At 42.0% G+C, this 21770-nt stretch overlaps 2 protein-coding genes across 16 annotated transcripts in view; one reads left to right on the top strand and one right to left on the bottom strand.

Moving 5' to 3' along the window:
- The window catches only part of dgkh (diacylglycerol kinase, eta), a 52732-nt gene extending 33320 nt beyond the window's left edge, over positions 1-19412 (bottom strand). For 2 of the 14 annotated variants that reach the window (XM_067515767.1, XM_067515772.1), the window contains exons 1-5: positions 19119-19412; positions 17945-18109; positions 9091-9201; positions 7673-7831; positions 2376-2456 (exon numbers count right to left, since the gene is read on the bottom strand). In XM_067515767.1, coding sequence (XP_067371868.1) covers positions 2376-2456; positions 7673-7831; positions 9091-9201; positions 17945-18109; positions 19119-19166 — 564 coding nt within the window. In that variant the 5' untranslated portion in view covers positions 19167-19412. Of the gene's footprint in view, positions 1-690; positions 793-2375; positions 2457-7672; positions 7832-9090; positions 9202-17944; positions 18312-19118 lie in introns of those variants that run through there. The other 12 variants (XM_067515765.1, XM_067515769.1, XM_067515764.1 and 9 more) reach the window with 10 other exon arrangements.
- Positions 19413-20540: 1128 nt separating this feature from the next.
- vwa8 (von Willebrand factor A domain containing 8) overlaps positions 20541-21770 on the top strand; it is a 57513-nt gene continuing 56283 nt past the window's right edge. For both annotated transcript variants that reach the window (XM_067515615.1, XM_067515614.1), the window contains exon 1: positions 20541-20815. In XM_067515615.1, the coding sequence (XP_067371716.1) occupies positions 20677-20815 (139 nt within the window). In that variant the 5' untranslated portion in view covers positions 20541-20676. The remainder of the gene's footprint in view (positions 20816-21770) is intronic.

The following is a 21770-nucleotide window of genomic DNA, read 5'->3' as shown; positions in this document are numbered from 1 at the left end:
CCAGGGACACAAAAGCTTAAAAAAAAAGATAAAGGTGTGAACACTGGACCACTCAGCTGGTCACATAATGTTCTACGTCAACATGCAGATTCAGACATGTTACACACGCATGTTACATCTGCATGGTCTTATTCCCGTCAAACAACATACAAGTTCACTGCCCCAGGTAAATAAATGCTGATTCTGATATGATTCCGCCCCAGTGACTTTAAAGTGTTCCCTGTGGTGCTGTAGGTCCCTAAGGCGTCCTTGGTCCCTAGTCTGTGAAAGCATGCACATTAAGCCCACAGCAAGGGGACATCTGCGACGCAGAAATGAGCACGAATCAATAAACATCTTAGCACTGGCATGAGTGAGTTGGGAGCTCAACCCATCCAACCAAGCAACACCAAGCAGCACACTGAGGACACCTGCACAACCCTCAGAGGGCAGACAGACAACAAGAGACCTAAGATGCAGACGGACAGACAGACAGAGGCTGGTGACTGCTCTGCACAGTCAGAGCACAGACATGTGATTCCTCTCCTGCAGTGGTCTCTCCCGCTGACCGATGAAGCCTGGTCTCGCTCTGTCAGTGTGCTTGACTGTCACAGAGATTTGCTTGTGTGTGTGTGTGTGTGTGTGTGTGTGTGTGTGTGTGTGTGGGTAGGGGCAGCAGCATGTGAACTACCATTCAGCATGTCACATTACCTTTTGGTTTAATGTTTCACTGCTCCTTCCAGGGTGCTCCCCCGTCCTATCATCAGCTTCCTCTCCTCCCCTTCTTTCCCTCTGCATCTGTATTTCCTCTCCCACTTATCAGCGCGCGTTCATGCCTCGCTCTCGCTCGTCCACCCCCCCCCCTCTCTCTTTTTTTTCTCAGGGAGAGAGTGTGCGAGTGCAGTCAGTGGTGCTGTGACATCACTCCAGGATTTCCTCTGCTGCACTACCTTTTCATGCATTTCCCTTTACCGTCTGCTGCCATTCCAGCATCAGTTTTTAGTTCACGCTCTGCTTTCACCACCATCAGTGCAAATTTCATCCACACTCCCATTTTGGATCTTCCTTTAGCACCTTTTCTTCCATCGTCCTCTGTCTTTGTTACAGTACCAGGGAATGCAGATATTTGTGAAGGCACACTGAGCTCAGCTCCACAAACGCAGCATTTTTCTTAACCCTTCAGCAAACACACATGCTGCTACACACATGCAGCAAGCACACGTAATCTTATTTATGAATATAAAGATGTTAAGCCATTGCAGGCAGTCAGTGAAGCGTTTCAAGGAGACGCTAAAAATAGCAGCATGCCCTCCTCTGGGCTCTGTTCTCCTGCCTACCTACTCCTCCTACTTGTTTCTATTTATAGCAGCACCCAGCGGAGAGGAGAGACGTTTATAGAAAAAAACAGTGCACTACTAGCTCTTTTCAGTGTCTGCTTTCATCTTTTTGTTCATTTCCCTCTGCCTGCCACACACACACACACACACACACACACACACACACACACACACACACACACACACACACACACACACATCCAGCTTCAGCTGCTCATTCTCTTCCCAAACAAGCATCCATTCATAGCAGCATCACTTGTTTACTCTCAGCAGACTTCATTAACACGATGTGAAAACTACAAAGGACCAAAGCTAGAAAATGTGCTAAAATATGATCTAAATGTAACTACGACTGACATTTGCAGGGGTAAAATATGGTAGTTGAGTCATTATCCTTGAAAGGCAAACCCTATTTTCTAATGAACCCTCCTGGATGAACTCATAACGGCTGTGAGTGCACTGAATGCAGTCGCGTGTTCCTTGAATAACACAAGCATCTGCTATCAATGGTGCTCAGTTTGACAGAAATGTCATAAATCTTGGTCACACCTCATGCCGTCCCTGTGATTTAAAGTTTTCTTAAGGATACAGGCAATGAATAGCCTGCACTGTTTACTTCATGTTAACTTTTAAAGTCCACAGCAAGCAGCTGTTTTAGATTTGCAAAAAAAAAAAAAGATAACCAGTTATTTTCTCATTTAATAGTATTTTCAACAATATATTAATATTTTGACAACTTGGTCAGCACCTTGTGCTCTGGAAAATTGCTACTAGCATTTTTCAATCTTCTGACATTTTAAAGATTTAAAAATGTTTCTCAATCAAAAATCATTAGTTGAGATAGTAGCACTGTTCATTCATCCGACCACAAGCCTGCTGTAGTAACCGAAAGACACGAGGATGAAGGAACACGGCACTGCACTCTAGTGATATGGGGACACTCACCAGTGAGACATTGTGACACGCACTCAGTCTCCCTGCGCAACACGTGCCCCTGCCTATAGTCTATGTAACCCTGTGTTCGTGTGTGTGTGTGTGTGTGTGTTAAGATGCACTCACTGTGAAACTGTTGTTGACATTCTTTGTGCTGGACTCTGCAACGCTGGCATCTGATAGGTCCACTTCATCAAAAATAAGGGACTGCAGTTAAGAAGTAGTTGAGAGAGGAGAGCAGAGAGATAGAGGGAGAATAAGAAAACACGAGAATGAGCCTTTGTACAGTATTTTTTATCACAACTTCGCTTATTTTACTTGTATACTAAGGCATGAAGAGCACGGTGGTTGGCTGTGAGGAAAATGTCTGCTCTTAGCCACACTGACGCAGACCTAAAATGGAGACGTGAAACTTATTCGAATGAAATGGATGTTACTGCAAAGTGCTGTTGGCTAATACTAATACTAATAAGTTACATTTTAAATTGGAGCCCCAAACTTTAGATAATGCAAGATCTGCAAATCGTATGGCATGAATTGCTGAACCAGGCACTAGTCTTCAGGGCCCAAAGGAGTCAGGGCGACCCTGTCCACTTAAAAATGTAATTTTTTGTAACTGAAGCCAAATGTGATTAAGTGTTTGGAGGGAAGGTATAATCAGTGGATGAGTTCTCATGTGTAATTTCCGACTGCTGCATTTAGTAACATAAAGCAAGAGACCTGTTTTGTTTGCTTTCAGCAACAAAAGTACTTTGGTTAAGGTTAGAAAAGGGTTTTGCTAAATCCCAGTCTGTCTCCAACCTCAACCAAGTGCTGTGACACTGCCCTAAAAGAGTTTAATAGTATTTTAAGATTATATAAAATATTTTGTTGAAAATCAGCATAATCCTATTTTGTTCAAGAGATGCAAAAAAGCTTCAAATCAAAGACATGTAAAACTACCATATGTAAAGAAGCGAGAAGAGAAATCAATGTCAAACAACAACAGAGGGGTTTAAACACGCACAAAGACACACAAACCCTTCAGAGACCCCAAACTACTACAAAGATAAAATGGCTAAAAGAACGAACAAATAAGCAAAACAAACAAAACAAAAAAACCCACAAAACTACTAAAGAGTATTTTAAATATTCACAAATATTAATAAATGACTATAATACGACTAGAAACAAAATGTCTGAGACAGAAAATGACAAATTGAAAAGAGAGACAAAAAATATATTAATAACAAAATAAAAGAGACACCAAACAGCTAAAATACTTAGAGACTGGACTTTATTCTGGAAAGTGCCTTGAGATGACATTATTGTAAATTGGCGCTATATAAATAAAGTTGAATTGATTTGAATTGAATTTAAAATGAGCTACCTACAGTAAATACAAAACGGAGACAATATTAAAATGAGACACAGAACTAGAACAAAGAGGCACAAAATGGTGAACCCAAATATACTACAAGCATCTGTAGTCTAGAGGTATTTCAAATGACACAGTTTAATCACAAGCTCCCTGTCGTTCAGATTCCGTCTGCAATCTGCTGCTAATTCTAATAAAACCTCAGCTTCAACTTCAGGCAGGTATATAATAAAAATGACATCCAGCCTGATGATCAGACTCAACTGACATTTACTTTGATTCGTTTGGCTTCTCAAAATGCAGAAGGAAATCAGAAATGTCTAGGACCAGCCTGAGGAACCTCTCCAGCAAGACGGTGCCATCTTTGTTCTTAAACTAGTCTTCCTGATTGTCTTTACTTATGAGACATTGGGAACCCTCTGTATTTGTCTATCAAAGTAAATCATTAGATCAGTTATTTGTGTTTGGGCAGCACCCTGCTGGAGAGGTCAGCGCTGTCGTCTTACAGCTAGGAGGTCCCCGGTTCGAAGCTACCTGTTGGCTGTGGTCTTTCTGTGTGGGGTATGCATGTTCTCCTCGTGCTGCCTGGGTTTTCTCCACGTACTCTGGTTTCCTCCCACAGTCCAAAACATGCATGTTAGATTAATTGGTGGCTCAAAATTGGCCGTAGGTGTGAATGTGAGTGTGAATGTCTGTCTCTGGTGACCTGTCCAGAGTGTACCCTGCCTCTCGCCCAGTGACAGGCTGGGATAGGCTCCAAAACCCCTACGACCGTGAAAGGGATAAGTATTCAAGGTAATAGATGGATGGAAGATTTTGTTACCTTCATAAAGCTAATAAAGTTCTGGGCCTCTTATCGTCTACAGAGGGATAAGGTGATAGGAAATTGACTAAAATGGAGGCATTCTGATGCTTACAGACGTTTAAAAAAGACGTTTAGACAGTGACTATAACTAACATTAATAACTATTCTTATTATTCATGTTGCCTGGTAAAAGTGCATCATTTTCTAAATACTTTACTTTACATTATTGGACATAACTCTGTTTTCTTAGCATATGTACATTCCACAACTTTAGCCAACTTGCAGCAACAATATCCAACTTGAACTAGCACTGGTTATTTGCACCAACATAAACTAGGAGCTTTTGTGGCGCTGGGGCCATTTCAGAGCTTATTCAAATTGCAAATCTTCTAAGAACCACTTTGCTTTCCTGTGGGCTAGAGAGCCACTGTAGAGGCACATTATTAGCCACACTTTGCCAGCACTTACTAATGCTTAATAAATCCACAAGCACAAAAACGTCTCTTTATGAACGTGACACCTGCTTTGTGATGCTACATTAGCATCCAAACAGTTTTATTTTATTATCTTTCTTCTCTTAACTGAAGCCACACTTCTGACTTGTGCCTGCGGTCACACTGGCTTGTACTGTAGGTTGAGGTGTTATCAACACATGCTAACTTTTATCTAAACAAATGAACTTACAGACGGTCCAGCAGACAGCTGGGGGACATCCTTGCAGAATTGTAGCCTTCGTTTGGAACCATTATCAGAAACATTTTTTATTCACTTCTAACTTGGAACAGAGTTTCGATTCAATTACCAACCACACTTAGTCCCTATTCTCCCTGCTCCACTATGCTTCTCTACCATCTGCTATGCTCTGCACAGGCCTTCAGGTATTAGTCGGGATCAAATTACATTAATAAAAAAATTTAAAAGTTACATAATGCAACAGACTATTAGATCTCTCTAAAATGGAGCAGCATTTCAGGTAAATATATCTCAAATAGCTATGATAATAATAATAATAATATTCATAATAATAACATAATAACTATTATAATTATTGTTTTAGTAGATGAAAAGGTGAAAATTCTGTGTTCTTCACATTAGAAATAAAATGCTTCAAATTTACTTTGTGCATATAATAACTTTATGTCAAGCCTCACATTGCCATCTGTCAAGTCAGTTTATTTACTGTTAAATTTCATGGGCTGAAATGATTAAATATATAATGTTTATTACAGTGGACGGGCCTCGGAAATCTCTCCGAAATATTCTGGTCAGGAGCAGTGAGTTTGTGTGGTTTTCCTCATGATAACAAATTAGTTTCATCTGACAGGAAATGCACTTTACCACAACACAGCTACACTTTAAACCCACCCTGGACTGAGGCTTACTGTTGTTTCTTTTGTCTGGACCAGAGAACGGTGCAAACAACCTGACAGTGAATGTTAACATGTCCGGCTGACTTCCTACGAGCAACAGGGAGAAGCCAACTCTCTATCACCGGCGTAGCCAGTGGACAGACAGAGAGGAAAGCCAGAGTCTGCAAACACGAAAATGATATTCTAACAGAGCTGCGATGCGTAAGGCACGCAGCTGAGCTCTTGCAGGGCCGCAGGCCAGAAATCGATGTCGTCAAAGGAATGCCTTCTGACTCTGTGTGTGTGTGTGTGTGTGTGTGTGTGTGGGAGGAGTGAGCTGCTGCAGCTGTCAGAGGGAATGCCCAGTTAATGACGCTCTCCCCAGGCCTGGCTGGAGAGGGACACCAGCCAATGCTTACTCTGTGTGTGTGTGTAGTAAGAGCATGTGTCTTAGCACTTCCACATATGCCTACAAGTGCATGTGAGTGCGTGTGGACTGTTGGCCGAGAGGGCCTGCACAGTATGTAAGTATGAATGGCAGGCCAACACAAACACGTCCCCCTGATGAAGTGCTGTAACACTGTGTGTGCTTGTGTCTCTTTTCCCACTTTCTCAATCACTACACACACACACACACACACACACACTTGTCTTGAGAGAAGCTGTAATGAAAGCTGACAATGAATGGTCGACAAGGGCAAGCATCCAGACCCTCTGTTACCCAAAGATCCAGAGCTCAGCATCTCAGCAATCTCAGTCTCCTTTCGTACTTTCATTGCTCTTCCTAATTTTACACTTTATTAAATGTGATTTCTGTACACAAATATGTTTTAACTCCGGCTTGAAATCAGAAAGGAGAGGAGAGAAGCTTCTAGGACAAACTGCACGGCTGAGATGTAGCCTCCATAATGGATCGTTGAGGAGGTCAGGTTTCTTAAGCACAGGCCAGCACAGCCAGCCAGGCCGCTTCAGAGACACCAGAGCGGATGGACATGTAGGAAATGGGCACTTATCTACAGTATAAAGGCTAATGTCACTGAAAGACAATTATTTATTTAGATTTCTTATTCTCTCGGCAAGGCCATGAGGAGACTCTACTCTATAGGACAAGCACTGTAAGACAATCACACAACAATCCTCATAAAGAAGAGGTCTGTCTTAAAACAACTTCCAGGTGCATGTACAGACACTGAAACAGGTTTTACTTGCTGTAACCATTTGTATGTTCTTGCTGAGAACTAAAATCCACCGTTTCTCTTCTGTGCAAAAAGCCACTTTCCCTTTTGTTACTTTCCCGCAGGGAATTTTATACTAAAAAGACGTTGCAACAAATGATTTGACTTTCTTGATGTGACTTTCTCGGGCTGCCGATGCCTCGTTTTAGCTTTAGACCCCCATTTGAAAAGCTTTTTGCACAGACTATGGACTTTGGATTCCGTCCCTATAACTTCTGATGAAAACCCAAAGCATCAGTATGAACAGGAGGGATGATCACAGCAAGCAGGAATTCTTTTAGTGTTCGTTCTGGCCCCTGACTTTTGTTAAGACAGACCATTTCTCATCTTACAGTCTGTAAAGGTTTTTTTTGCCGACCAACCTAAGCTTACACTTATATAATATACAGTGCATTCATGTATATGGCAATAAAAAAGCTGAGTTCTCAGTGAGAAACCTGGATTTTGCTAAATGACTTTAACTTTGTTCTTGTTTATTCACACTTCCTCATTGTCAAGATGGCACTTTTATTTTGCATTTGCAAAATGTGCAACCAGTATTCAGACCCTAAACCTGTCTGGACTCAGCGGGGCCATATGGCATGAACGCAGCACTACTGTAAGCCAATGGCTAAGGAGTTGATGGTTAAGCAGCTGTGGTGGTCTGGCCCCGTCCCCCCTGGCTGTGCTGTGCTGACCCGGATTCTCACTAGGCCTTCCTCAGATCCGCTGGCACCCAAAGGTGGGGGGGAGCATCGTGCGCCCGTCCAGCACACTGACAGGACCCGCCAGCACACGCGACTCCTGGACACTCTGCGCAGCGCCCGTTCCTGCCAGCGTGCCAAGGCACTGCCAGACTAGTCACACACACACATACACACAAGTTCCAGAGCAAGGAAGTTAGGTTAGAGGCAGAAGGAAAGAGACGTCAGCAAAACTAAAAAGTTCAGAAGTTTGGAACAAGCAGAGGTGAACATAAGCTTTGGTATTGTTAAAAGAACTGAACGATCAGGAAAAGATCATTATCAGTACAATAACAGTATTAGGCTGTAACATCTACTTACTGGGGCCTTAATGAAGGGTTTTCATATTAAACAGCATCAGATTTACATTACAAGCTTAGTAGCAAATATTAATTTTGTGCTATTTAAACTGCTGATGATGTTATTATTTTCTGGAACTTTTGAAAACTTTTGTTCACTTAAGATTTTATTTATCCTATGACAGTTTTTGCAGTGCTGGTCCCAAGCCCAGTAGGAATTGGGGGGGATTGTGTCAGGAAGGGCATCCGGTGTAAAAACTGTGCCAGATCAACCAAATGATCCGCTGTGGCGACCCTGAACTAAAAAAAAATGAAAAAAAGTTTTCCTAAAATTTGGTATTTAAAGAAACAAAAAAAATCGCATCGCTTACAGTATCTGAATATATCGAACTGTAACATCTGCATCATGATAAATATTGTATTACCAGACTCTTGCCATTCCCCATCCCTACCACATACCCACAATGCACACAGTTGTGCCCACCCGCTCTCACATTACACACTGCTCTGCTCAACCCACCAGCAGGCTGTCACAAGCTGGTCAATCAGATCCCATTGGGCTCAGGATGAGGGGGGGGGCTTAAAGGGATAGGAGCAAAAGTGAACCACTTCACATACCGTTGAAGAAGTATTTCATAAAGGCCCATTAAAAGATAAAATCAGCAATTTCAGTAGAGTCCAATTAAAATAAACTAAAATTCTGCATGATTTGGCCCGAAGTAGCAGCCCTTTAGTTAAGCTTTGCATAAAGAGTGGAAATGAAGTCACTTGCTTGTGTGGTGATACAAAACATTTTGTTTCACAAAAACTAGAGGATTTTTAATCTTTGGACGGAGCTTCTCTAGTTACTTCCCTTGCTTCATTTAAATATCTGCAAGAATGTATCTAATATATCAAGCAATATTCCATTAGGATTGTCTGCTTGTCGCCTCTGCATTAAATCAAGCAGTTTGTGAGATATGAAGATTAACCCCACGGACACATTTACAGACAGAAGAGAGAGGAACATTTAAGCTGTCCACCTGTGGCTCCTTGTGAATGTGTGTTGTGTGAGGGTACAGTGGGTAAGCCCACCTTGGCATCTTTGGCGTAGTAGAGAGTTCGGCCTCTCAGTTTGAAGTAGCGCTTTTTCCACCTCTGGAATGAGCTGGTCTGTTTAAGCAACAATCCCTCCTTTATACTCGTCTAAAAGGAGAACAGAAAACAATGAGTATAAAAAAAAACAGTCTTATGGACGCTTGTCAAGAAATAACATAAAGTTTCTCCTACACACACACACACACACACACACACACACACACACACACATTCCCAGCTTCTCGCTCTCAGATGTAGAACACCCTCTTGTGTTTATCTACAGGAAACTGTCAAGATAAAAAGTATGCTCGTGTTTATGTGCATGTGTATGAATCTGAGCACCAATTTTACGCATGGGAGACAAGGAATGAGCAAAAATGTAGAGAAGAAAGGAAACCTATTACACACACCGCCCCTCATTTCTCTTAAAAACTCTAAACACACATCAGTCAAACTTGTTTCCGTGGAGCAAATACATAAGAAAGACACATGTAGATAGACAGGAAAAAAAAACCCAAACAGGGTGAGGAAAAGGTGAAGTTGGCATCACATGGACGGCTTCTGCTGCCTTCCACATAGGCTGATTTTAAACACTTAATGATGTACGTTCCGCACAGCAGGAACGTTCTATGACAGGGCCGTGACAGGAGGAGGAAAAGGTGTGAGAGGCAGGTTAGGATGGGATGAAACAGATGTGTAAGTGAAAATGGATCAATAAGCCTGTAAATTGTCAATAAAGAGACTGCAATGTAAAAATGCTATGTAACATAGATGATGAAAATGACAAATATCAATCATCAATTAACATAATAATTTAAGAATAATTTCATTTCATAATTTTCAGGTTGTTAAACCTTTTGTCCATGCAGGCAAGTCATGATACTGACCTGTTCCTTATTAACCCGATTAGTTATGAAATGTTCCATCAGGTGTTTGTTGTAAGCATCACACAAATCTTCAAGTCTTTTTTTGCACATGTCCCAACTTTTGTGAAACATGTTTCTGGCATTAAATTCAGAATGAGCAAGTATTGTCCAAAAAAGGAAATACAGTTTTCGATTTCAACATTAGATTTCTTATCGTTTTACTATTTACAATTAAACATAGCTTTGAAATGATTTGCGAATTATTGCTTTCTCTTTTTGTTTGTCCCAACTTTTCTTGAAATGAGGTTGTTATTTTGAAGAATGATGGAAAGACGGAGAAAGGAATATGAGCCTCTTGCAACTGATACAACCATTGTCACATCAAACCAAACTATCTCTCGCACAACAGAGTACATACTCATCATCATCATCATCATCATCATCATCATCATCATCATCATCTGCAAGATCCACCATCTCACACACATTAACACACAAACATACACTGGACTCAACAGAGCAAATACAGCGAGACATGAAACAGGACACAACAAAGATAAAACGCACACAGAGATGGAAATTCTACTTGGAAGAACATCCCTGAGCACACAGAGCAGAGGTGGGGTGCACGTGCACGGGCGCGGACACACACACGCACACACACACACACACAGGCTATTTATAGCAAAGGAAGGCTGTTCTCTGAGGGGAGAATTACAAACAGAGACAGAGGCCTGAAGCTGACATCCTGTCCACCAGCTGTGTCAACTTAAACACAGAAAACACTGCAGCAGAGCACAGGCTGAATGTGGAGACACACTACACACACACACACACACACACACACACACACACACACACACACACACACACACACACACACACACACACACACACACACTGGATGTAGCAGCACAACAGAGCCATAATGGGAGACAGATCATTACAAATCCTGAAAAGAGATTCATCAGTTGGGAAGAGGGTGTTCTGCTACTATTATTAAACTGCTTCACTGAAGGTTTGGAAAGAGTCGGTTCACCCAAATTCCCCAAAATTATTTTCTCATTTCCCCTTATAGTGGTGGCTTGGCATTCAGTGATGGAATGCCCATTCAAATACCATTTAAAATTTACAAAAACAAGCAGCAAAAATATATTATAATTCACTTTATTGTTGGAGCTGGTAGCAATGAAGCTTATTTTAAAAAGTTTTTCTTCCTAATGTAAAGTTTGAAGCTATTTAGCATGATCTCTGCTTATGTAGCAGAAAATGGAGATGCAGCAGTATTAATAAGTAGAAAGAAGTACTTTTCGTAATAACTTGCATGTCAAAAAGGCACCTTCTTGAACAAGCAACATGCAAACAATTCAAAAATGACCAACAACAACTTGAAACTATCCAGGAAAAATGCTAAATTATTAAAAATTGGCAAATGCCCAAAGAACGGGCACAAAATGACCAAAATAGACACAAAACACACAATAACTGATTGTGATGAACGTTTGGATTCTGCCACCTCAGTAATGGTTCTCGAAGGCGTTAGCTTCCATTAAAACCATAGAATATGGTTGATTGATAATAAATGGCCTTTTCCTTTTTATTGGTATCATACAGATGACTCTTTTAGATTCACTAGACCTGAAGACGTTACAACTACAACTGATCCTAACAAAAGTGTTGAAGTTCTGAGGACGGGTGCCGAACAGTGAATTCTCTGAACCAGCTGTCTACCTACATATGGCCCGAGGGCCATATTTCTGCGGTGGAATGAGGTGAAATACCTCAATGGTGACTTCCCTACAAGGCCTCAGAGGTTTGCCTGTGACTACGGTCGAAGAAGGGCTGAAACAGGGTGAAGTCATCTCCTCATTTAGATCTGCAGGGCTAACGCTGGAGGTTGGGAAGCGCACTCAGGGTCTCCTCAGCAGCTTTGGAACAGAAATGCTACTCTGGAGACAAACCAGACTGAGCAATGCTAGTGGCTCATCCTTACTCCTGACATGTAAACACACATTGAACCCGGTGAGCTCAACCAGAATCCAACCAGAAGACCAGAAGAGGGGCAGCCCGGTGATGACTGAGAGGCTTAATGAACATCTCATGGCTGACTGAGATGACAGTAACTGTGCATGAGCCGAAGACTTTAGTCATTACACAGCAGAGTATGGGCAGAAAATGGTGGCTCAATTTATGTTTTTATCTGCTACCACTTACAGCATACAGGGATTCTATATTTTCTGTTTTATAATTTAAATAATAATTTATAATTTCATAGAGAAAATTGTCAGTACTTTACTTTTCTTGGTCTTTTATATTCTAAGCAACCAACATCAACCAGCCAATCAGCAGGGGTGACTTTAGTTGGCCGTTCTATTATCTATGTTGTCCCTCCTTGGCCTCCATAGTTCCTTGTCTTCATCTCCTTCCTGTTGCCAAGTAGGCCAGAAGTGATCTATAAATAGCCCCCCCTTGCCTCTGTGCTGTTCTTCTCCTCTGCTAAACTGTGAGACAGAGAGCGAGTCCTGTGCCAGAGAGAAATGAGTAACCTGAGCACAGTGTTCCTTACACCCACACTCTGCCTGGCCATGGACAGGGTGACACGCACACGCACACACACACACACACACTTATACAATGGACAAAGGCACAGGCGTAGTTCAATGAGTCCAGCAGCTGTGGTTGGTGGATAAGAGCAGAGCAGGAGCTCCCTGGCAGTCTGAATGAAGCGAGCAGACCAACGTCCTGCCTTTATAACACCCAGACAAACATACATGCAGGAACTGACCATCTATGAACTACAGCTGGGACCACCTATTGACCACCTATTGACCACCTATTGACTCCTTTATACTAATAGTATAACCTCTCTCCTCTATCTTTAGCTCCAGAGCTCTGTGTCCTAAACAAATTACCGGCCCATGCTGGAGCGTACTGAGCTTTTTTATTTAATTAATCTGATAAAAGTGATTGACTCTCAACCTCCCACTTAAACATTTTCTAAGTGTTTGAATGGAAGAACAAAGGTTTCTATGTCAGACCTTAAAGACCAGTGGAGATGCTTATTTCGGCTTGTGTTTTTCTCTGCGTGGAGGTGGAAGGTTTATGACGACTCTCTACGTGACCAGCTGTTCTTGCTGGATGCTATGAATGCAGGGTGTGGAGGGCCTGACATTCTAAAAGATTCATAAGACATAAGATCTGATGTTGAGGAAAACATGTGGCCAAACCCAGAAGAGAGGGTCTGAGTGTTATTCATAAAGTACTGTAAACAACTATGCAAGAAATGGAGTCCATAAATGGAATTATAGCAAATTGCTGCATTGTTGATTCATTCTTCATTCATTCATACAAAATAAAATACAATTATTTAGTACACGCAGTAAAGTGCGTCTTATTCTATAATAAAACACTATTTATCTGAAAAGGAATTTAAATCTTAAAGATAAAATGTCTTTAATGTAATGCTCTCTGACTCATTTTGAAACGTGTATGATATGTTTTGTTGGGGAGAAAAGGTTCTGGAGGTGAGATGAACTGTTTAGCTGAGATGCATGTCTGTGTGAGGAGTTTTGAAAATGCGGTTTCACTATTGAGCAATGCTTGTTAGTTATTGAAAATAGTGTTAATAAACTACTCGGGACAGCTCCTGACATCAACATTGGATCTAAGGCTTTTTTACTGTGACAGTGTCTTTCACATGCTTTGTAGGTATCAAACCTGTACTTTGTAAAGTGATTTTCACAAAGACTGTTGCAGCACAAATTCTGCTGCTCACTAATCTTGTCAATTCTCAGTTACTGAGTTTCCTGTTTGCTTTGACCTTTTTTGCCTCCAAGTCTCACTGCTTTACTTAAACCCAAGACGGCTGCATCTGCCATCCCTTTCCTCCGGGTTATGAACTCCTGCTTCGGATCATGATTCAGGGAACGTTTGCTATTATCTGCCTCACTCTAGGAAAAATACTTTTGTGCCCCTGTTTATGTGTTTGTTCAAATTATGTCTCCAGCCTTTGTTTACTAGTTTACCTTCTCACTACTTACTTACCTGCTAGTTAATGCTGTCCTTTACATACACCTAGTATTTGCTGCATCTTCAGTAATTTGACATTTTACTTAAAGCTACAACAGGCAACCTAAGCTAAACCTTATTAAACATTATTATTCCATAACAATGCAACAGTCTGGATGGAAAGAGCTCCAAAGGCACCAGCTTCAGTAAAATGGGGTTCTCCTCCGGCTGCAGACAGTGGTCAGAGAGGGCACAACCCACAAACTGGTGAAGACTGTTCCACTCTGACAGAGGGGCTACTGTGGCAACGAGGTGCACAACCTTTTCATGATGGCTAAAGGAGGAAAAACCCTGCTACACACAGTAGCTCCACACACTGCTCGTGACGTTTGGGCTCATCACTGAACACTTGCACACATTCATGCACAAAATAGGAAAATAATTTCCTGCGTGACGGAGGAAACCTATCACTGTCTGGCTAAAGATTACACTGCTGTGACTTTGAGGAAGGCTGCTTGCTAATCTATCCTCAGTGGTTGCTGAGAGGAGCCCATTGTCTTGGGAATCATTCCATGTAGTTTGCCTCTGTTATACCTCCATTTGTCATTCCTGAGCGAGACTGGACTGTGGAGCCAGAACAATCGGCTCTTTTAGAGACCAGTGCTGAATCGTTCAACCTCTCTCAGCATTCCCACATATCCGCCCCTCTCCTGTAGCTGCCTTGGCATATTGTCCTCTCTGTTGGGTGTAATTGTAATGCTGTACCCATCCTCCTCCAACTCCCACCACATGCTATAATTTCACCACAGTGATGGGAAAATTACCATCCACTAGTTGGGCAAGGGTAATTCCCCTGTCTGTGATCTCCTTTGTGCAACTGGACCACATACATGTGTCAGGGGGGTACAGGGGATGTTAAGTGATGTTGTTTAGGCCCACAATTTACATACAATTACCTCAATTAGACCCAGCTTTGGAGAGAAAATATCTCAACTTAACATTGCTTCAGTGCTGCACTGGATTATGGAACATGATCCAAATTACTCTTGCAAATTACGTTTAGGCAAAGAAAGTGTATCTGCATTATGTTTCACTTGTTTTTCAACGTCAAATCAAATGGCAAATTTCATTTAGGAACAACCTCAGTACAGTGTTTCGGAAATCATAGGTGTTATCTACATCTCTACAAGACATCTGATTGGGCAAAAGTCACCACACTATGAGGGAAAACTTTGGGTACATGTTCTCCTACTCATCCTCACCTATTTCACAGACCTCCACTTGTGATTTTAACAAAGATAAACAAGGTAAGTTATATCCAATGGACAATAATCAGCAACAACCAAATGACAAAAAGTGATCCTTACTTCCCATAAATGTAAGTCAGAGTGTGTCGCCTCTCCCAGCGCATGGAAAACACGGAGCGAAGACGAACATTCTCTACGGTGCCTCATGCCAACTAAACCTAAGTCAGCATCTGTCTGATCTGGTTTATTCAGTGTCAGGTTCGCAGAGTTATCCCAGTTGAGTGAGCCGCGGCCGCAGCAGCAGGCTCCAGCATGCCATTAGCTCTGCTTTCAATCACACAGCTACAGTATTAGTCACAAGTTTATACGCTCTCTTCAGCTGCAGCAGCAGCAGCAGCAGCAGCACCCCCAGAGAGGGGGCTAAGAGAGGAGATGACAGGAGAGACGACACAGTAATAAATGAGGTGATTCAACAGCTATTCACGTCTGCCAATTTATAGATTTATCATCTCGTGTTTATACGTTTCTATCGTCAACGTTGATGACAGACAGGTAAATTCAAAGATTAGCTTCAGAATGTAGGGCCAGAGTTCGGAGACGCTTTCGTGTTTTTTTCCTCACTGGTTTTAAAACCGTCTATGTTAAGTTAATAAAGTTGGACTTTTCTCCAAACTCCTTTTCACTTCCTGTCACTTTTGATTATTGACCAAAACATTTGTTGTTTTTTGTCTGATTTCCTTCGCAAAGTTAAAACTACATAGAAACCCATAGGAAGGCACCTCTGAAAGGATAACGACCAAGACCTACAGTACTGTGACTTGTATATGTGCCGCTTCAACCAAACCAGCTGTCTTACACTCAGTGCTGCCCTAGACTTGGCCAGTAAGAGACTGAAGATGTGGTTGTCTGTGGCAACCAAAGAACTGGAGAAACAGAGGATGGAGAGGGGTGGACAGAGACACTGTGATGGGCAAGTGGACACATGCATGTGCACACATGCATATGCGCACACACAGTCCAGTGCTGAGCAAACAACCCAGCGGAACAACACTTAGTGAGTCAGTATTTGTGTGCTCCATTAGTAACTCTCCACATGCACATACACACACTTGCTAAGAAAGAAAACGACCGAGCCACAGAACAACAACCTTGAGAACAGGTCAACACACTGCTCCAAGAAAACTAACAGAGCTGTATACATTTGTGGTAGCCGTGCAGGTTAATTGTAGTCAGATCCGTACCCAGCTGGGCTACCTGTCAGCTTCTGCACTTAGCACCTCTTCAGTACATTAGCACAGTCGGAGTGTGCTGTACATCGTGACTCATGTCTACATGTGTGTCAAAGTCCTGCTGTAACTTCACATCTGACAGGTGAGCAGAAACTCACTGCACAACAAACAGTCGTATGGGAGGTTTCGGCAAACATCAGCTGATGAGGGAGAGTCGTGTATTTACACTATATCCCTCTTTAGACTGTCTCTTGATGTACTACTACATAATGCTGCTGTAAAATCCATCTATCACAACTCTGATACACCATTATTTAATACTTACTAAGTTGTAGTACCAGTTGATGTACTTCTCAAATGTAAAGATGGCATTAGTTTCCTGTTTCACATCATTACAAACTGAATTATCTTTGTGTATTCTGACTCTCAGCGAATAAATTAAGTAATTTAAAATATTTACAGTATAAATAACTTCTTACTGGCATTTGTTGTACTTTTTTTGTGGGACTAATTTCAAATTCATATATTTGATGCACTGGTGGGGCGCACATTTGCATAATAAACGTATGGCCACACGTTTCTCTCGCCAGAGTTGCTAAATTTAGCCCCACGCTGAATAATGTAAGTGGCATGAAGTAGAGCAGTCAATAATTAAGTGGATCCGTTGATGTGGGAGGACAGCACTCATTCACAGTGTAAAAGATAAGTGGACCAAGAACAACCAGGTGCCTGAGCTCTTACCTGGGCATCAAATGAAGGAATGCGGCACAAAATTTACCCTGAAGTTAATTGCTGTGAATAAGCTGATGTCTACATCTCCTTTACATGATTTCCATGCATTTTATTTTGATGAAAATTTGTTTTGGTATATTGTGGCTCTGAAGTGGTTCTGAAAACACTTGAGGCAAAACAATATTGTGCAATGACGGAAATAATTCATGAAAAATGTTTAATGCTTTAAAAGCTAAGTTCACAGTTACAAAATCTGCACCTAATCTGAGGTTGCATTGCTTCGTGGGTGCCCACATAAACTGATTACAATCGAAATGCAACAGGTTTTAGCAGGTTTCTCCATTCATGCAAGAAATGACTGATCTTTTTATGCAGTTCATGGCAACACCAACCACAATGACAACACACAAAATGTGGGAAAATCAGCAAGAGCCCTTCAATCATGTCTTGCATAAGCCCACATCGACGCAAATGTGTAAGATCATCAGAACTGAGGAGCTGTGTGCTTCATTTACACTATATTCTGGTGATCTACAGGTGAGGAGGCTGCAGTCTGCAGCCAGGTCAGACAGACCCGGGCTCTATAGTGAATCAGTGCCTTGCTCCAAGACAGCCCAACAGGATGTTTGCCCACTCTTCATGTAGCTCATACAGTGCCCCCAACAACGAGCTCCAGGGCGTGTAATCCCCAACCACATCCAGCCTTGGAAAATCCACATCCAGACAAGCGAGGAAGTTAAAGAAGGACAAAAAGACAGAGGTGTCTTACCTTGCTCCTGATCTGTCCTGAGGTGGACACTTTCCGGATGAGTTTCTGGGGGCCTTCCTGCTCTGCCTCGCTGTCAGAAGACTCGTCCGCAGCACCGGAGCCGGCGACAGCGCCCACCACATGGGCATGGATCCCCGCCGCGGACACCGGCCCTTTCTCCGGCTCCTGTCGAGGGAAGGAATAAAACCAAGCGGGGTTATTCTTCGCCCGTTCCGCCGCTCCCTTCCTCTCCTGGAGGCGAGAGCTGTTCAGCGGCTGGGAAGCGTCTCTTCTCGCTGTCATCTCTCCCTGTCTCTACAATAAAGACGGCTGTGTTTTCTGGAGTGTGTGTGGGCTGGTAAACTCATAGGGGATGTAGCATGTTGCTGCACAGTGGGGATGGGCTCCACAGCGTATGACATCCCCCCCACCACCACCCCCACCAACTCCCTGCTTGGCTGATGGTTATGGCTCCAGCCTGGACGGCCAGTCCAGATCTGAGGCTAAAGACCGCCTCATCGCCTCCGTAAACCGGTGTCCGTGGCACGGCAGACCCTAGCGGCTGCTGTACACATGCAGCGCAGCAGTGGTGCCACAAAAGTGAAAGAAGCAGAATCGAACCACACGGACTTAGAACAAGCTGCTGTGGTGCGGTGACCAGTAAAATAAATATGATAAGGGAAACGAAACGACATTTAAGCAAAGTGATGCTATAATTAGTCTCTTTTAATAATAACTCTCTGATATAACTTATGGATTCTATGCTGTGCAAACTGCTGTCTATATTTTGGTGTTTTCATCGTGAATATTCTAGTTTGGCACCGAGTCATGATGAAGACATTTGAAAACTTGCGGATAAACTTATTTCTGATTCCGTCGCATTTGCCTGATAGCTATAATTAAAAAAACAAACAAAAAACAACCAAACATTTTTATCACATAGTATAAATTCAAACCTAACGGCGAGACTTGAATTCTATAAGGAAATGGGCCGGATACTAAAATCTAAATGAGTCGAAATACTCAATGATCCATTAATTAACGTCCGCGCTGCGATAACTTTTCCATTGGAGAAATACAACTACGGCTCCAAACAGCAGAAAACCCGTCAGTGCATTTTCATAAAACAATTCGATTTTGCTTTGTTGAACATGAAAAACAAAGAGTTATTAAAACGGGTCCAGTTGTTACTAACCAGTTCCTCCCAGGCAGGGCTCCGGGTGTACGGGTAGACATCCTCCATAGTCCCAGCCCAGCTCAGTCCGCTGCGGGGAGAAAAGAACCGAAATCAGGGAGAGGTGGAGGAATTCTCTACCGGCCTCACACCACTCATACGAGCACGGAGTAGCTCCTCGTCCCTCCGCAGCCACACTACTGCCGCCGCCGCCGCTGCCACCACCACCAGCGCTGCCGCCGCCGCCGCCGCCACTCCTCTCCACTCCTCCCGCCTGCACCGTTTCCCTCCGCCGCGCTCCTTCCACGGCCGAGCCCTTCGGCGGCCCACGTGACAACCGTCAAACCGGCTTAAAAGCGCGAGGCTCCAAAGCCATCTCACTCGCGCACTACCGGGGGATTGTATGTGCGCGCGTGCTCGCGGGTGGCACTACATGGATGGTGTGTGACGTCATTCATCGATGTAGCCCATTGTCTTGTAGCCCAAAATTCAATAGGATTTTTAAAAAATAAATTTTCCATAATCTGTTGTTCTATTTATCCTATAATTTTTAGAAATTCTATGTGGCCTTAGTTTTTGTTGGTAAAAAATAAGAATCTGACATTTTGATCATAACACAAAAATTCAGACCACCAATAAAAACCACCAAAGCATATTATTAATACATGCTATTCTACTTTCTTTTTTAACTACCTAATATAGCAAGGCAAAAAGCCTAGGTTTGAACAAACAAGTAAACACAAAAATACATACATAGATTAAAACAAAAACATATTTGTGCTTTGGATTTTATTTATACTGGAGCGATTGTTTTGCAAGAGTACAAGCATATCTTAAAAAGCTAATACGGACAAATACTTTGGACACGTTTATATATCACATTGTCAGCCAGTTGAATGTGTAGGATGTAAACATGCAGGAGAATGTACAATTTGAAATTAAGTGATTATGACAGGTAATAGGTAATAATATAATATTATAACAACTGAAGTGAAATTGATTTGAGTCACTGTGGTTCAGCTGCTTGTGAGTGAAACTAGCTATATGTGTAATATAGGTATAGATATAATGATCAAAATATCAACAGCAGCACCTTCTGTGGGACAGAAATGTTTGGTTTGTTGGAAAAACACTTGAAAACAAAGAGCCTATTGGTGTTAGGCTGCTATGTTTCTGCACAAACAGATCCAAAAATCTATGCACATATCCTTAGAGATCTAAATTACGTACTTATTCTTCATCCGTATGTGACGTTAGACTATTATGTAAAGCGATTACACGTATAATAGCTAAAGAATGCACGTCTGCATTTATTTATTTTGTTCACCTCAGCAAAGCAACACAAATGTTAGCTTTGTTATGAATGTGATAAAACACTATGATGGGACGAACGGAACTGTTGTCAGGAATCGACTACGGAAGACTTTAGTCACGGACCACTTCGTCCTTCGTTCAATTTCGTCCGAGTCTAACTAAATTGACCTAGCTAATGTTATGAAATGACTGCAGCGCTCGGTAATGTGGTGGTACATTTAGCTAAAATAAATGTATGTTTTGTGTGACAGCACAATAGTTAGAAATGCATCCTCAGATATTATGTAGTGGCACCGCGGCGGCCGTGGCTGCGAGGAGAGTGCGGCATATTTTGGGTTCTGTTCTAGGGAGAGACGGCTGGATGTGGAGAACACATGAGGTCAAACTGCTCAACACATCCTCAGGTAGCCCGTGTACAAACTCCGGTCCCAACAGTCGAAGAAAGACTGAACAATTAAGCTTGTTTTCAGATGGAAATAGCCGACGTGTAGTTACTAAAGAGCACATTTAGTCTGCAGCAACAGCTAGCGCTTACTAGCTCTGTAAAAAAGCATCCAACTTATTATCAGAATTATTTAGCTTCTGTGTTTTGGACAGCATAGAAACCTTTTACAGCTAACAGGCCTGTGGTTTATGTTTTAAAAAACATGAAAACGATGAGATTAGACATTTAAAAAGTTACTTGAATAGGATTTATATCTGGGAGCAGTTGATCTAGCGTTAGCTAGTAGGTTAAAGGTTAAAGGTACTTTTATCAAGTAGTTCCAGTTTTTGCCTTTAATGTAGATCACCTAACGGTAGATATCCTCTTTATGTCCAGTGCATCACGATTATTTATCTACACTAGACTCTGGATATTGGCTAGACCTGTTCTTTATTCAGGAACATTTATAAAGGTGTTGAGGGTTATTACTGCTTAATTCATTATTTACATGGTACATAGTTATGAGGCAACACCAACAACAGGCAACAGGTATCTACAGCAGTTATCAGAAACAAATAGGAACCACAACACTTTACTTTTTAGCAGTTTTCTTCATTAGAGAAATCTCCTCGACGTTGCGGAGGGTAACCAGGACCAAATATTACCCATTTCTGAATAACTAATGTATAACTGCAGACATTGTGGTATATTGTAGAGAATTTTCCAAACTAAGTGCATATGCTAACTATTGCTTTTATGGAAAATAAGAAACCAATAGCCCTTTATGCACTGAATTAAACCATACTGTACTGTAAAACGGCTGTTATTGTTAAGATGGAGTTTGAATAAATGCTACTAAATGACAGAGATAAAAAGCTAAGCAAAGTGTTGCGCTGGAGGAGTGTCCACAATTTTCTCATGCAACAGACAAAACA

The sequence above is a fragment of the Channa argus genome, chromosome 9, assembly GCF_033026475.1.
Source record: "Channa argus isolate prfri chromosome 9, Channa argus male v1.0, whole genome shotgun sequence".
Lineage (NCBI taxonomy): Eukaryota > Metazoa > Chordata > Actinopteri > Anabantiformes > Channidae > Channa > Channa argus.
Note: the sequence above shows the minus strand (reverse complement) of the source record. Positions and strands in the feature narration are given on the sequence as shown.